This window comes from Vicugna pacos, chromosome 7, assembly GCF_048564905.1.
Source record: "Vicugna pacos chromosome 7, VicPac4, whole genome shotgun sequence".
Taxonomy (NCBI): Eukaryota; Metazoa; Chordata; class Mammalia; order Artiodactyla; family Camelidae; genus Vicugna; species Vicugna pacos.
In genome coordinates this window covers 19,032,485-19,049,315 of record NC_132993.1, presented here as the reverse complement: position 1 = coordinate 19,049,315, position 16,831 = coordinate 19,032,485, and the positions used below count along the sequence as shown (strand labels likewise).

The window sequence follows — 16,831 nt, the reverse complement described above, 5'->3', positions numbered from 1 at the left end:
CCTACTTATCTTTATTTTTATAAATCTCTCAAAATAGTGTTTCTCCAGCAGCAGCCTTTCCATATGCTCATGTTTAGGAAATAGTATTTATCTTGGAATGTTACTAGTTTGAAAATCTCATTTTTAAGTTTACTTAGATGGATATACCTTCTTAAATGATCTTACAAGCAACTGGCTAAATCTGCTTATCTATTAAATTTTGTCCTTAAGTTTATTTTTTACACATTTTTCTAATTTTCATAGAGACCGTTTATTTGTTTGGTGGCTGGGATGGAACACAAGATCTTGCTGACTTCTGGGCATACAGTGTGAAGGAGAACCAGTGGACGTGTATCTCTAGAGACACTGAGAAAGAGGCAAGTTCTCAGACTTTTCATCCACCTGTATTATGATAAGGCTGTGGACATACATTTCTTTTTCTGGATGATTTATATTCTTTTATAATGTCTGTCAGCAGTGATAGAAGAATTTGTAGTGAACAAGGTTAAGTATTCTTGCATTCCAGCTTCTATACCTGGTTCATCAACTACTAATACATGAACAAATCTATTTTATAGAGATGAATAGGAATGGGTGTCTAATATAGTTTAGTTTTTAACTACTTTAGTTAAAATATAACTGTGTAACTATGTCTTTTCTCATGTCCCTGTAAACTCTACTCTTATTTTGAGCACTTATTTTTATTTTTCTGGGAGAATGTGCTTTTGGTGTCCTCATTATCTCACTATTTTGGCCCCTCACTATTTGACTATATTAATCAGTTTTCACAAAATATGTGTTTTATTTTTAACTGAAATTGTATGTACATATTCTTGTGTAAATCTACTGATGCATATATACATAAAGGATTTCCATAGTGAATAGGATGGCTTGGATTTATGACTTTGAATTAAATAAGTGCATAATTATACACTGATAGAAGGAACATGTTCATATATTAGTTTTTCAAATCTTTATAGAAATTTTTATTGTTTTCTCCATCTAAGGAGTTTCACATTACAAGGTGAGAAATAAACTATAACAAAATAGTAGAAGCCACAAATGAAAAAGGGTGGAGAAGACCTAATTCAAAACCACTGATTTTAATCTGGGAAGGCCATTTCACAGTAAATCTAGGGCTTTATCTTTAATCTTAGAAAACTGGGTTCTTACTTATTCAGTGTGTTCTAGTGATTAATCATTTAGGTAGCTTTTATCTTTTCAAAGAGATCTTTAAATTCTGATTTCTATTTATTATCCCTGTAAAAATGGCCTTTGCCCTTCAGTATTAAAGTACTGTTTTCTGAAATGACCATTTCTGTCCTCAACAGAAATAAAGACAAATCTTAAAAAGATACCTAACATTTCTCTTGAACTATTTTAAATCTCGGTTGATTGTATCTAATTATTTTTACAAGAAGCCTAGCATTCATCCTAAAATCTTCTCTTTTCTTTATTGAATTTATCTAATTGGTGCCAAAGTTCCACTGATTCTAGCATCCAATATTGCATTTCAGATGTCTCTTCTTCTCTATTCCTTTTGGCACTAATTCCAACTTAATGGTTTCTTTCTTAAACTTTTTTGCCTCCATTGTTGATCTCCAGATCTAGTTCCATTCTTAGTAGTCTTAAAAAAAAAATTGGCCACATGACACCTTTGCTTAAACCCTATGGTTAGCTTCAGTCCCTGTTTCAGTTATCTACTGCATTTTACATATTACATGACAAGCAGCTACAAAATTTTAGTGGCATGTAAAAATAAGCATTTATTTTACTCACAAGTCAGCCAGTCTAGGATAGCTTCAGCTGGGACTACTTGGCTCTGTTCTACATAGTCGGTCACTCACCTTCACCTTCTTGTTGGCTAGCTGAGTCTTGTTCTTATGCAGGGCTGGACTACAAGGGGGATAAAGTAGACATGAGCACTCCATCAAATTTGTTGTTGTCTCATTTTCCCAAAAGAAGTCATGTAACCAAATCCGCAGCTATTGAGTGATGGGCAGCACTATCAAAAGGCATAGATACAGGGAAGTGTAAATAATAACAACAACAACAGTAATAAAATAATGTATCTACCTTAGTTCCTTTTGCTTAGAGTAAAAACTTCAAATTTCTCATCATGATTTGGTCCTCATCTATTTTTCTAGCCTCATTTTTTTGACTTTATGTGCTAGCCATACATGCAGTTGCTAGAATCATTCAACTTTCTCATATGTGTTCTTTGGAATAGTGTTTTCCCTGATGGAATTAATCAGGCTCCTCCTCCCATGCATCCAGATTTTACCTAGAAAATGCCTACTTATTCTTTAAAACTCGGTTAAGATTTTACTTCCTCTATGAAACCTTTCTTGACTTCCCTATGCAGAATTAGAAGCTTCCTTTGGTGTGTCCACTTAACCTCTTATATTCCTTGAATGGATTACTGTAATGATTGGTTTACATTTCTGTTTCCCTGTGGAGACTGAATTCCTTAAGGCATGAATCATATGCTTACTCTTTAATGAGTAAATAGGTGAGGTAAGTTAAATGAAAAGTTAATACTGGAGAAAAGCAAAGGAATGATAAATACAAAATTCAGGAGAGTGGCTGCTTTGGCAGGAAAGGGGGATGGTTTATAGGGGGCCTCAAAGCTGAATATTATTGTTCTACTTTTGAAGCTGGGCATGGGTATTACCTTTTTACCATTTGCATGTGAGTAATACCTAGAATGCAATTAATAATTATTTAAAACTAGTATTGGGAAAATACAGAAGTTATTTTGATGAGAACACTTTGTTTTTATTATTTTGAAGTCAACAGAGATAAAGTAAAGTGGTAATTCAGTACTGAAATTCAGATTTATTGTAATTTAGTATTACTTTCTTCATTTAAATATCTAAAAACCTTTTGTTGATCCATCATTGAAGTGAATGGGAATACATGGCTCTAGCAAAATGCTCATTCCTTCCAAAACTGAACAGTTAGAATTTCATACATCTAATTTTGTTTTCTGTACCAGTAAGTACAAGTTTTATTGTTTGATGATACCCCAGTGCATATGTTTTAAAAGTATGCTATACAATTAAAAGGCAAAATTACTATGTATAAAATAAATAAGCAACAAGGATGTATTATACAGCATGGGAAAATATAACCATTATTTTTGTAATAACTTTAAATGGAGTATAATCTATAAAAATATTGATCACAAAAAAAAGCAAAATTCACATTAATTTACTTAGATTAAACATGTATTTAATAGCACATGTAGTAGATTGAAAGATAATAGAATGGCTCAGCTCTTAAAGAGAATAATTATTTTAAATATTCATGCACATACGTTTTTATAGGTTCAAAACAAATTGTATTTTTCTTTAATTTTGCATTTTTATAAATCTCTTCAGTGTCTTAACAGAAGACAGCTAGATTCTTATGTGCTTTTGCATTTAATCTCTTGCAACATGTTGTTTTGTGTGAAATATATGAAGAAAATTGGACCTCACATTGATATTCTTGGGAAGGAAAGTAGTATTTTGATAGTTTAGATAATACATGTTCTTTTTTGATCTTATCCCCCAACTTGACAAGTTTTTGTTTCTTAAATGTAATTGCACTATAGACTCTGAAGCCGTATCAGCTTATGTTTTGTATTCTGTTAAATTAAAATCCACTGGTCTGTGTTGCTCTTTGAATGTATCTTTTACCCATGCTTTTTTTTTTTAACTCATGTGTTGATCCCTTGAAAAAATCTGAGTTATGTACATCTTCCAATTGCTGACATATTTTATTATGTACTATCCCCCAAAACCACATTTATTAATATCTCTGTCAATCTCATTAGAAAAGTCTTTTAAGTATTGGAAAAGTGTCAAGATCACAGTGGCAGGTAGAAGTTTTCTACAACTCTAATTTTTGTTTAAAAATGTGCACTGTATTATTGGCAAAAAATTTTGTCAGTTGTTTTCCTTCAGGATAACACACTTCATTTTTTTTAATTGAAGTATAGTTAATTTACATTAGTTAGTTTCAGGTGTACAACAAAGTGATTCAGTTATACATATACATATATATTTTTTCATTTCAGAGTCTTATCCATTAAATGTTATTAGAAGAAATTAAATATAGTTCCCTGTGCTATACAGTAGGTCCATGTTGTTTATCTATTTTATATATAGTAATGTGTGTCTGTTAATCCAAACTCCTACTAATTTATCCCTCCCTGCCATTTCCCCTTTAGTAACCATAGTTTGTCTTCTATGTCTGGGAGTCTGTTTTTGGTTGGCAAACAGAATTTGTATCATTTTTTTAGATTCCACATATAAAGTGATATTATATGATGCTTATCTTTCTCTCTCTGATTTATTTCACTCAATATGATAATCTCTATGTTCATCCATATTGCTGAAAATGGCATTATTTCATCCTTTTTTACGGCTGAGTTATATATATATATATATATATATATATATGTATGTATATATATATATGTATACACACACACACACATATATACATACATACACACACACACACACATATCACACGTCTTCATCCAGTCATCTGTCAGTGGACCTTTAGGTGGTTTCCTTGTTTAGTTCATTTATTTTTTAGAAAATGTCTGAATAACCATATTTGGATTGTTAGTTTTCTTTCAAATAAACATAGTATTTCATCAAAAATGCAGCTCGGTCAGCTTGCAACTCAAACAATTGCATAGGTGCTTTTTCTTGAGGCAACCATCAAGTCGCTACCATCAAGTAGCATTGTTTTATAATTTCCTAAATCTCTTTAACTGTGACTTAATAGAAGGCAGCTGGATTCATATCTGCTTCTACATTCAGTCTATTGTTATATCGAAAGTCATTTTTATACTCATACGAGAATAAGAGAATAAGAGTGAAAAGATAAATTTTTTTTATCTTAGTATTGTTTTGAAAATAGTTTGACTTTGTGGATTCCCTGAAGTGTCTTAGAGACCCGACTGCACTGAGACCTGCTGCTTTAGTTTAATCCACAGTCCCTATTCACATATAGACAGTTATCCCAATTGTGCCTCAGTACTGTCCTTTATAGTTGTCTTACTGTTACCCCTAACCTCTATCCCTGACCCAGGACTCAATTCATTTTCATGCATTGCACTTCAATATCATGTTTCTTCAGTCATCTTTAGTCTGGAACAGTTCCTTGACTTCTCCTTGTCTTTCTTGACCTTGACATTTTTTGAAGAATGCAAGGCTGTTATTTTCTAGAATATCCTTCAGCTGAGTCTCTATGATGTTTCCCTAGGATTGGATATATAGATTAAGCATTTTTAGCAAGAATGCCATGTGGAGGACATTGGATCCTTCTCAGTTTATCATATTAGGATTGCACATTATGTCAGTTTGTCTGATGTTAGCTTTGATCAGTTGGTTAAGAAAGGTGTTCACCAGATTTCTCACTCTATAATTAATAAGTAATTTGTAGGGAAACATTTTGAGATTATGAAAATATTGTTACTCATCAAACTTTCACCCTTTTAGCATCCACTGAAGAAATTTTTAAAACTTCTCCCAAAGTAGTTGTTCTATTTTGTATTCCTTCCAGAAATGTATAGAGTTCCGGTTGCTCTGTATCTCCTTTCTCTGTTGAATTGCTTTGGCACCTTTGTCAAAAATCAGTTGAGCGTATAAGTATATGTCTCTTTTTCCACACTCTAATCTGCTTCATTGTCCTTTGGTCTGTTTATATTCCAGTATGTTACTCCTTCAGGTCAAGTAATGTCACACCTCTTTGTTCTTCTGTTTAAAAATTATTTTGACTCTTCTAGGTGTTTTACATCTTCATGTAAATTTGAGAATCGTGTTGTCAGTTTCTGAAACTGTTGGAATTATGATTGGAAAGGTGTTGAATCTATAAATCAACTTGGAGAGAATTGATGTCTTAATGATAGTGAGTCTTCTAATCCATGAACAGTGTTATATTTCCATTTACTTCAGTCTTATTCATTATCTCTCTGCACATGGAGCTTGCAGGTTAGAGGTCTTTTTTGTTTTCATTAAATGGATCCCAGTGTATTTTGTTTTTCCACACTATTATAAACTTAAAATTTTTTAAGTTTCAATTTGTTTGTTGCTGATATACTGAAGTAAATTGGTGCTTTATTATTGCCTTTGTGTCACGTCACTTTTCTGTCTGCTTATTATTTCTAACAGTTTCTGTTCTGTTCTTTGTTGATTTCTTAAGATATTTTAAACAGTCCTGTCATCTATGAATAGAGACAGTTTTACTTCTTTCTTTCCACCTTTTTTTTATCATAACTTTTTATTTTATTTTTTAATGCCTTATTGCACTGACATTGAATTTCCAGTACAATGTTAAATAGGAGAGGTGAGAATAGATATACTTACTCTGTTTCAGATCTTAGCAGGAAATCATTTCAGATTTCACCATTAAGTGAAAAATTAGATTTAGGATTTTTATACATCGTTTGTCAGATTGAGGAAGTTCATTTCTATTTCTAGTGTCTGGTGAGTTCTTCCTCATGAATATCTGTTGAATTTTATCAAGTGCTTTTTCTATATATGTTGATAAGATCATGTTTTTTCCCTTTGGTCTTTTAATGTGGTGAATTACCTTGATTGGTTTTCAAATATAAAATGGGCCTTGCATTTCTGAGATAAACTCTCTTTAGTTATGAAATATGCTTTTTTTATATATTGCCATATTCTATTTGATATTTTAAAGACGAGTTTTGTGTCTGTTGATGAGGTATACTAACTATGTATATATTGTTTCTCCTCTCCCTCTGTAATATTGTTATTTCACTTCACTGCTATGTTGTCCTCATAAAGTATGTAAGTTAGGAATGATTACAAAACAGATGAAAAATGGAGGTCTTTTTCTTCCTCGGTTTTCTGAAAAAAGTTGACAGTATTTTTCCTGTAAGTATTTGATAAAATTTACCAGTTCAGATATCTGGAGCTGGCATTTTCTACGTGGGAAGGTTTTAAATTATAAATCCAAGTTTTCAATTGATACAATGACCTCAGATTTTCTCTTTCATCTTGTGTCAATTTTAATGAGTTTTAATTTTTTCAGGAAATATGTCCACTTTATCTATGTAGTCAAATTTTATCTATGTTTTTCATGGTAGTTCCTTGTTTTCTTTTTAATATCTAGAAAGCTTGTGATGATACTACTGCTTTCATTTCTGATACTGGCAGTTTGTATTTTCTCTCCCTTTTGAAAAAATTAGTCTTACCTAGTGGTTTATAATCTATTAAGCTTTCAAAAAACAGCTTTATTAACTTTCTCTACTTTTGTCTGCTCTATTCTCTTGCTTTCTATTCTTATCCCTTTTTTATTCTTAGTTAGGATATAATTTGCTCATCATTTTAATAGCACTTGTGCTAATTAAACTGAAGCAAGAAGTTCTGGTATTCTATTAAAATTTCAGATTTCATACTCTAGGAAATATGGCATAGATTTAATATATATTACCCCATATTTATTTTTCAGATTATTTAATTATGGAGTAAATACTTTCTTAAATAAAATTTCTACCCTGTCTGCTAAAGATTTTCCTTCACAAAAATCTTTTAAAATAATTTTTAAGATAATAGTATGAATACTAAATTACAGATTCAAAGCAACTTAATATCTGGATTAATAACACTAATGTCAAACTGGTCTTCCTATCTAATATTTTTATTCCTTCATTTAATCTAAATAATGCTGGATTACTCCTCCTGTAATACTACTTTTTTATGTGATATCCTACTCTAGAAACCTGTAATAGTTCTATATTGCTTGCAAGATTACATCTAGTTCTCCTCTGTCAGTCATTCACAGGCTTCCTATTTCTGCCTTATATTTCAACTCTGTTGTTTCTGCAGCAGGAATTCATCTCAGTCATAGCCCCACACATTGTATTTTGTGTATTTTTGCTTTTGTTTCTCTTACCTTCTGGAGAAAACAATCTGGAATAGTGGAAAGAGCATAGCTTTTGGCCTGATTACACTGGGGCTTACTTCTCTTATTCTCTATTCTTATTCTTATTCTCTATCTTATTTCCTAGTTTTGCGACTATAGAATTACTTAGACTCTGTGAAATGGTGATAACATTTCCTCATAGAATTGTTCCAAGGGTAATTGAAATATATACATGCATACATAGTAATAATATAGACAGAATTTAGGAGATATTTAACAAACATTAGTTCTCTTTCTTTATCCCCCTTTTAACCAATCCAGTCCTACCCAATTGAAATTCCTCTTCTTTTTTTTAATGAACTCTTTTTTTGGCTTATACTACAATTTTTTTTTTACCTTTTATTCACTCCTGTGATACCTTTTATTCACTCCTGTGATACAAATGATCTCAACTAATTAATTTTTGTTGATAGTATAATGTTTTTCATTTTGTTTCCTACTTGTTTAATGTAGCTGAGTTATTCTGTCTGGAGAGTCAGTTTTATATAATGTAAAGGGTGGCTGAAGGACAGAAAGACTTGGACTCTCACTCTGCTTCTGTCACTAGCTTACTAGCTTTCAGGGGGATATCTCTCCTGTCTGGGCTTATTATCTCATTTTAAAAAGGAGATCATTAAACTACACATTTTTAAAGGTTACTTCCAATTATGAAATTTTAAATATTCTTGGAGTGCCTATTTTATGCTAGATTCTGATGAGATATACAAAAATATTTCGAAGGACCAAACCTGTCTTTAAGTAGCTTGACATGTAAGGAAGAATTAAGCTCTATGCACAAATGACTGAAATGTAATGGAATATACAGTAGCATCCATATATTGTTATAAACAGAGTGTCATAAGGTACAGAATAGTTCATCTCGTCTTTCCTGGTAGAATAAAAGCATTTGTGTCTCCTACTGCTTATTTTATTTTCCACTAGAGATTTAAGCCTAGTATTAAACTTGATAAAAGTTTTTGAGCAAACCTTTTTGTGGAAGTCAACGAAAGAGGGCACTTAATTTTAGTTTCTGTTATTTATTCTTTGAATTTTTTTTTCATTTTCTCTCTCTCTCTCTCTTTTTTTTTTTTTTTTTTTTGCTCTACGCAGAATGGTCCTAGTGCTAGATCATGTCATAAAATGTGCATTGACATTCAACGGAGGCAAATCTACACATTGGGGCGTTATTTGGATTCCTCTGTGAGGAACAGCAAATCTTTGAAAAGTGACTTCTATCGTTATGACATTGACACAAACACATGGATGTTACTCAGTGAGGATACTGCTGCTGATGGAGGACCGAAATTGGTGTTTGATCATCAGGTTTGGTGCATAGATAACTATATGGTGGAACTAATTAGTGCTCAGTGACTCTTACTCTTAGAGTTTATTTTACATGTTATGCTGAGTTGTCTGTTAGTGATTTTCACTGTGAATACCTGTGACAGATAATAAAAACAACTGTTGTTTTCAGTAGGTATAAGGTTATTCTTAAGTTTTTTTTTTTCTTGTTTGGTGCAGGATAAAATACTAAGATCTCAGAACACAGTTGTTAATTTATAAAAACTTCAGAGAGTAGATGGAGCAATATATATTAGGGAAAACAAATTTTGTTTTATGATATTCATAAATCATAATAACAACTTGCCCTTTTAAAAAATTTTATTCTACATTCCTGGAAGATTTAAAATTATAATGAGTTCAAGAATTTGAAATCTAGAGCTTTTCTTCTAGTACAAGTGAAATGTATTTACTTTTATATATAATCACAAACTCACTATAAAACAGATAAGAATTTGGCATATATTAGATGAAGTTTAAGTACAACAAAAATCACATGATGATGTTGTAGTCCAGGAGACTACATATTAGTAGTCTTGTAAACGATTGTAATATGCATATAGCTGTCATCATCATCCCATTGGTGTCATTATCATTGTTATTTGTCTTTGAATACTTATTTTGTATCAGTATAGGTCAGTATCTCAAACAAAATAGTAACCACTTTGAATTTTATAGGCAGTTTTGCTTGGCTCAACCCATGTCCAAAGTTTTTTTGGAGTATAGGGAAGAAAAAAGCTTTAAAAATCTGTAACACTGTATTGATGAACAAAGCATTATGTAGTACTTGACAAATGGGAAGTGGTGCTAGAATTATGACAGAATCCAGCTTGTGCCTGATATCTAGGTGTTAAAACCGAAGTCTTTTTTTATTGTTTACCAATTTTTGTTAATTCTTTACTGTAAGAATAACCTCCTGCCATCTTTATATTAAGTGGGTTTTATAGGAGAGATAGGGAAAAGAGAAGTGAGTTACATGTCTATCAAGTAAGTAGTGGGTAGAAAACCAAAAATATTAGGCTTTGAAGTACTCCGCAGATTGAATTTGGAACTTTTGCTGGCTCTACATAACTGAGCTCTGCAAAGCTTTGCATTTCCCTGCTTACATCCTCAGTGTTGTTCATGTGGAAAATAGCTCCAAAACAGTTAAACTGGTTCTGATCTTTTAAAAACAGAACATCACCAGATAACATTGTTAGGGGAGCAGTTTATTTTCTTGCTTCCAACTGGTTACAAATTTCTTTTACAAAAGAGGTTTATGTTTTTATTATTATAGATTGAAAAAAGAATAGCTTAGGGGTAGTCTGAATACAGCACATAAGTTGTTCTTGTGTGTGGCCTTTGTTTCTCTTGACTTTGGTAAGATAAAATGTTCCTTGAAGCCTAGGTTCTGTTTAATAATGCTTGGTGTTCAATTCATTAGATGTTATTAACAGAACACAAGGGTGAAGGAACCAGAATTTCAGTACTATTTCAGCCAACAACTACTTCTGTGACCTTGAACAATTAACACAGTCTGTTTAAGTCTCCATTTTTTATTCCACTTACTGCAAGTAAAAATATAAGTTGGAACTTACTCCAGAAATTACTTGGAATTGTTTGTGACACTTTAAGATTTGATAGTTAACATTCAAATTTGAGAAGAACATGAGAAAGCTAGAGGCATGTAAAAGTTACTTTGCCATTTTGAATTTTAACATACTTAAAAAATTAAAATTCAGGGACTTTTGGATTTCCTCAGAACATAGTAGCAGCTTAGTTCTGAAGCTTTCCATTTTGTTGCTTTGTGTGATTTTTTTCAGGAGCAATGAGAACCAAACAAAAAGATTTAAAAAACACAAGTTACATATTCAGCAAAACCAAGAGCCAAAGATAACCCACAACACTTGATTCCTTATAAATTTAGCCAAAAGCATCTGTAATACCCAGAACCTGTACTGAAGCACACAACGGTGTAATGGGGGAGAACTGGGAATGCAGAGAAAGCCTGGCAAACATACATCATAGTGGGAAGTGTCATGAGTAAAGCAGAAATTGAACCCAGGGCACCACTGAGGGGAGTAAGTTAAATAACATGTGGAAAGTGCCCCACAGGGCCCATAGGTGTAGATGTCAGAAAGCACCATCTTCCAAAATTAAGGGAAACACTATGATGGATGGAGACAGTGGTTCCTTTTGCATGCCCTTTGAAGGAACAGGGGATGCTCAGAGCTTGAGATAGAAGCCTCCTAAACCAGATAAAGTTCATAATTAGAGAAGACATGGCTTCACAGAAGCACTGTATTTTGAAGAAGCCATTCAGTTTAGTGGCAACAGAGGAGGGACTCCTTGAGTACGAATGTCACCATTCTATAGGAACCTTGTGTTATCTGGTCCAGGGAAATTCAGCTCATTTAAATATGAAAAACTAAGAAGCACTAAACACCAAATCTTTAGAGAAGTACTCTAAATAAAAACAATAAAAGGAAAAAAATAGCAAAAACTTCCTTCATGCAACAGCAGATGAAAGAAGTATTCTAACGTGAATTAAATGACTAAATGAAGTTTGAAATGCTGAAAAAAACTACAAGGTATAAATTCAAGAATGCAGATGAGAGGGAGGGTATAGGTCAAGTGGTACAGTGCATGCTTGGCATGCACAAGTTCTCAGGTACCTCCATTAAATAAATAAATAAACCTAATTGCCTCCTCCCACCTGCCCCCACCAAAAAAAAAAAAAGAATGCAAATGAGATGGCCAAATAATAGGAACAGGTGAGACTTGACCTGGTAAATCTCAGGAAAGAAATTGAAAAGAAATATAATAACATTTTGAAAAATGAAGACTAAGCTGCAAGGAGCATAAAGAAGAATAGATAACGGTCATATAGCATAGACATAAGAAAAGCAGATGAAGAAAACAGAAATAAAGATACAAGGATTAGCCAGAAAATTATAGATAGAGAAGAAAGGCAAAAGAGGGGCAATATACACATCACTGGCAACATTAAAGAAGAAAACCAAAACAGTGGAGCAGAACAAATATTTATAAATAAAGTTCAAGAAAACTTTTCTGAAAAAAGACTAGCCCACATATCAAAATGGCATGCTATATTCAGGGAAAATTGACCTAGGCATTGAACTCTAAGATATATAATAGTAACATTGAATTTCAAAGATAAAGAGGCCATTTTGGGGGAAACTAGACAAAATGATCCAGAAGTAAAATGGGACTCATATCAGATTTTTGTACGAATGCCTTCAATGCCAAGAGATAGTAGAGTAACATATAGAAGGTATTCAAAGAAAAGACAGTGTGAGCCAAGGATTTTATATCTAGCCAAACTGTCCTTCAAATAGAAACACTAGGAAATTACTAGAAAATGGGATACGAGCTAGTCAGGACATGGCAGGAGAAACTTTAGTCACAGGATTAGAGATCTCAGCTCAATGACTTTCTCCCCAGGACAGCGTGGATATTGGCAGGCTAAACATACACTTTTACTGTCCTCCTGCCCCACATCCTGTGAAAGGACAGGAGAATACATTAATGTCCTTAGGGAACTTAAAATATTTGGGAGAATTCCTGTAAGGTAGAAAGCAGATAGAATCAGATCCAACCACAGCCTATAAGGTAGCAACAACTTTATTCTCAAAGTGTATAGCTGGGGCAAACATTAGATGATTAATTGGAGACAGAATAGCAGGGCACTTTCCAGTTTGACTGAGTAGCACGGAACTGTGATAATTGTCCACAGGTCAAGTGTTGAGTGTGGACATTGTAGCTGGAAAGATAGAGCCATACTCAAGGGACGCTAGAGAGCTGCTACAGAGCCCTTCACCGCATCCTGTCTCATCTCTCCCCACCCAGCCCTGTGAGGCACACTATCGTATATGCAAGAGGCAGATGAATAGAGATTCTCAGATACAAAGAAGGCTAAAACAATAACCCCAAAATCCAAATATTTGAAGATAGTTATGAGATGAGATAACTGAACTCAAGGAATTAAGAATTAATGAAGGAAAACAGCTAGTAGTGTGAACTGAAGAAGTTTTTAAGATAAATTTAGGTGATATTTTTAGAGCAGTTCAGCATCTGTGAAAAGGAAATATGTAGAAAAGCTATAAATTAAAGATTTGATAGCAAAATAAAAATCTCAGTAAATTGATTAAAAAGCAGTGTGGCTCTAAATGGCTCTAAAACACTCAACTTAAATGGTTGCTAAATTAGTGACTGGAAATTATGAGAGAAGATTTAAGAAACAGAGGAAAATACCTAAAGTTCTGATATCTACTTAATAGGAATTCTAGAAAGAGAATGGAGGTCAAAAAACAAACAAAAAACCACTCCAGGTGAAAATGAAGAAAACTCCCAGAGCTGAAGATAGTTTTCAGAATGAAAGAAATACCAAGTGCAGATCAGGATGAATGAAAAGAATATCCTTACCTAGATACTTCTTAATGAAATGTCAGAACCAAAGAAGAAGAGAAAAATCCCGAAAGCCACAGAGAGAGAACTAATTACCTTTGTAGGTAAGCAGGGATCAGAGTAGCATGAGGCATTTTTGGAAGTTGGCAGGATGGAGGGTGATGGGTTGGGCAACACTGCTCAGAAGGCTTTATAGGCATATCTTCAAATTTTGTGAGGGGAAAATTATTTTGAACCCAGCCTAAGCCTAGCAAAGTTACTGGATTTCCAGAAGCATTTTTCAGAGATTAAAAATTAAAAGGAAACCATAAACTGATGAACAGCATAAGGTTTCCTAGAGTGATTAAAACTTGCCATTTGATAATTGGTCCTTATTGAAACTGCGTATCTTACCCAGGGAAGAAACAAAGTGAAGAAATAAAATTGTTTGTTTTGTGTCCTGTTTGTTCTAAGATGAGGGAAGAATCATCAAACTACTTCAGTATCTTCCTTCTTTTTTGAATTGGTTTGGTCTGGTATGCTGGGAAGAGCTACCAAGATAAAGATGTTTATACCTCATCCCTGATGATAAATGAGGATAGCCTTATCAAAATTAAACTTAAATATCCCCCAACAGAAAGAGAAACTCCCTTTGTAGCCGTATTAAGTAGAACCATAGGGGTGGATAACAGAGATTGGCCAAAGTTAGTAATAGTCTGTGAATTTATGAAAATGTAAATAGACTCACATTGTGTTGGTCCCTCAGCAATGTATGGATTGCTTTTCATGATATAATCATGTAAGATTAAAGAGTAAAGTCATTTTTGTTTCAAGTACCAGGGATATGAAAACTTTGTCACTCGGTTTTTCAATCATACTTCCTAAGATTTCACCCTTAAGGAATTGTAGATTTTCATCTTAATTTTTGGAACTCTGCCAGAAACCTGGGACATGGCAAGTGAGTGGAACTTTTTAGTGGTAGGTAAAGATTAGGAGATGCTAGAATACTTTCTTTTTAATATTTAATTTTAAAATAAGCTTTATAATAATTTAAATAGTTTTTTATTAAAAACAATACAAAAGATAGATAAATAGAAGAAGTAATTTGATGGGAGGAGAGAATGGAACATTTAATGGCTAGTATTTGTGCTTTAGCAAAAAATAGTAGATGTTTTATGTACATGATTTATTCTTTAAATGTAAATGACATTTGTTTCAACATCTAATTACCAAAGTGGACTTAACATTTTCTTTGAAATAGATTTTGATTCTTATTTATTGTCTTGTGAAAAATGGCTGTTTTCTCAGATATTTTTGTGAAAATAATCTCCGTGAGTTGAAAGAATGGAAGAATCAAGGTTGGCTTTTGAACTTGAATTGCATAACATACCTCAAAGAAAACTGAATTTATAGTATCATTTTAAAAGGGGGCAACATTCGTCATTCCATAAGTCAGCCTGGAGGCTGTTGCAAATGTGTGTTTGTTTTACTATTTGGTAGCAGCATAATGTGAAGAATTTTGTGAAATAAATGCAAAGGGATGAATTTAGCTGCATCACTCTTCTTCACATATTGCTCTCCTATCAGATGGTAGCAAGATGAATAGGATGCTTGCCTAGAATGGAAAGAAGAGAATTTTTTTTTCATAAGGAGGGTATGATTACTGTTTACTCAGAGTATGATCAGTATTCGCTCTAAGGTATAAATCAGCACCTAATGTATTATTGGTTGATTTGGTTAGAGTTATGCAGCTTAAACAAAGCATAAAGCTCCTTAACCTAACGTATTTTATTCTCACTAGGAAAAATGGAAACCTTAGAAATCTATCCTGAATCTCTGACAGGTGGTGAACAGTATTTTAATAACTACATATGAGTGCATAATAAGGGGTGGTATTTAGTGTTATTAAGACAAATGGTCAGTTTTTTTGAGATTCTAAAAATGCACATACTGGTTTCATTTTAGCACATATGATAGGAACAATCTAAAATTATTCAATCTGTTGCCTTGTTCTAATAGATGTGTATGGACTCCGAAAAACATATGATCTACACCTTTGGTGGTAGAATTTTAACCTGTAATGGCAGCGTAGATGACAGCAGAGCCAGTGAACCACAATTCAGTGGGTTATTTGCTTTCAACTGTCAGTGCCAAACCTGGAAACTTCTTCGAGAAGACTCCTGTAATGCTGGGCCTGAGGACATCCAGTCTCGGATAGGACACTGCATGCTATTCCACTCAGTAAGAATATTGTACATTGAATTATGTTATTTTGTCATGGATCTCTCACTAGGAAAAAAAGTGGTGAAATCCAATTCTTCAGTAAGATCAGAATTTTTTGTTAGAGATTAATGATTAGTGTTGGCAATGATAGACAACAGTAAAAACTACCTTTAGCAGTGAACTGTTTGCTAATTATAAGATTCTTCCTATCAACCTAGTAATTTTTAAGTAGTTATCACCTTAATACTAATCTAGGCACTTTCATGACTAACTTCACTGTTTATATAGATATTGTAGCTATTTCTCTTTTTTATACCTTTCTACTTACTGTTTTCTCTTAGTACCTGTAAGATCAGTTTTCTTACCTGTTTTTATTTTCCCCTCTAGTATTCTCCATTAAGTGCAGAGAATTAAGAATTGACTTTATAGAACGAGAATTAAAATTTATCAGCAAAAACCAACATACAGATATTTCTTTAACCTTCTCAAATGTTTTAGTGAAAACTTGGGCTTCTTGCTGTGAACATAACTTTAAAAATCTATTGTGGAATATTTTTAACATATACCAAAGTAGAAAGAAAAGTATAATAAGTTCCTACATACATATTTATCAGTTTCAACAGTTACGATTATTCCACTATTCGTTTTTCATGTCTCTAACCAATTTATATCTTATTTCTTTTTTTAATGTTTCTTTGATTTTTAAGTTTATTCTTTAATTTTATTGTGTTGGGGTATTTTGAAGCAAATTCCAGACATTATATCATTACACTTGTAAATACCATAGTGTATCACTAAAAGGTAAGGACTTTTTAAAAACATAATTACAGTACCATTATGATACCCAAAATAAAGCAATTTATTTTATGCTGCATTCATTTGTCTCTTGAAATACTGAAAAATATCTTTTTATAGTTGGTTTATACAAGCCAGAATCTAGAAAAGGTCTGTGTATTGCATTTGGTTGTTA

The 16,831-nt window shown here is 32.8% G+C and overlaps 1 protein-coding gene across 13 annotated transcripts in view; it reads left to right on the top strand.

The window, feature by feature from the left end:
* Nucleotides 1-16,831, top strand: part of MKLN1 (muskelin 1) — a 169,654-nt gene that overhangs the window by 97,886 nt on the left and 54,937 nt on the right. For all 13 annotated transcript variants that reach the window (XR_012074266.1, XR_012074267.1, XR_012074264.1 and 10 more), the window contains 3 exons: nt 244-356; nt 9,022-9,234; nt 15,658-15,879. Coding sequence is in view for 9 of the 13 variants with exons in the window: in XM_072964451.1 (XP_072820552.1) it covers nt 244-356; nt 9,022-9,234; nt 15,658-15,879 (548 nt within the window). In the remaining 4 variants the exon portion in view is untranslated. The remainder of the gene's footprint in view (nt 1-243; nt 357-9,021; nt 9,235-15,657; nt 15,880-16,831) is intronic.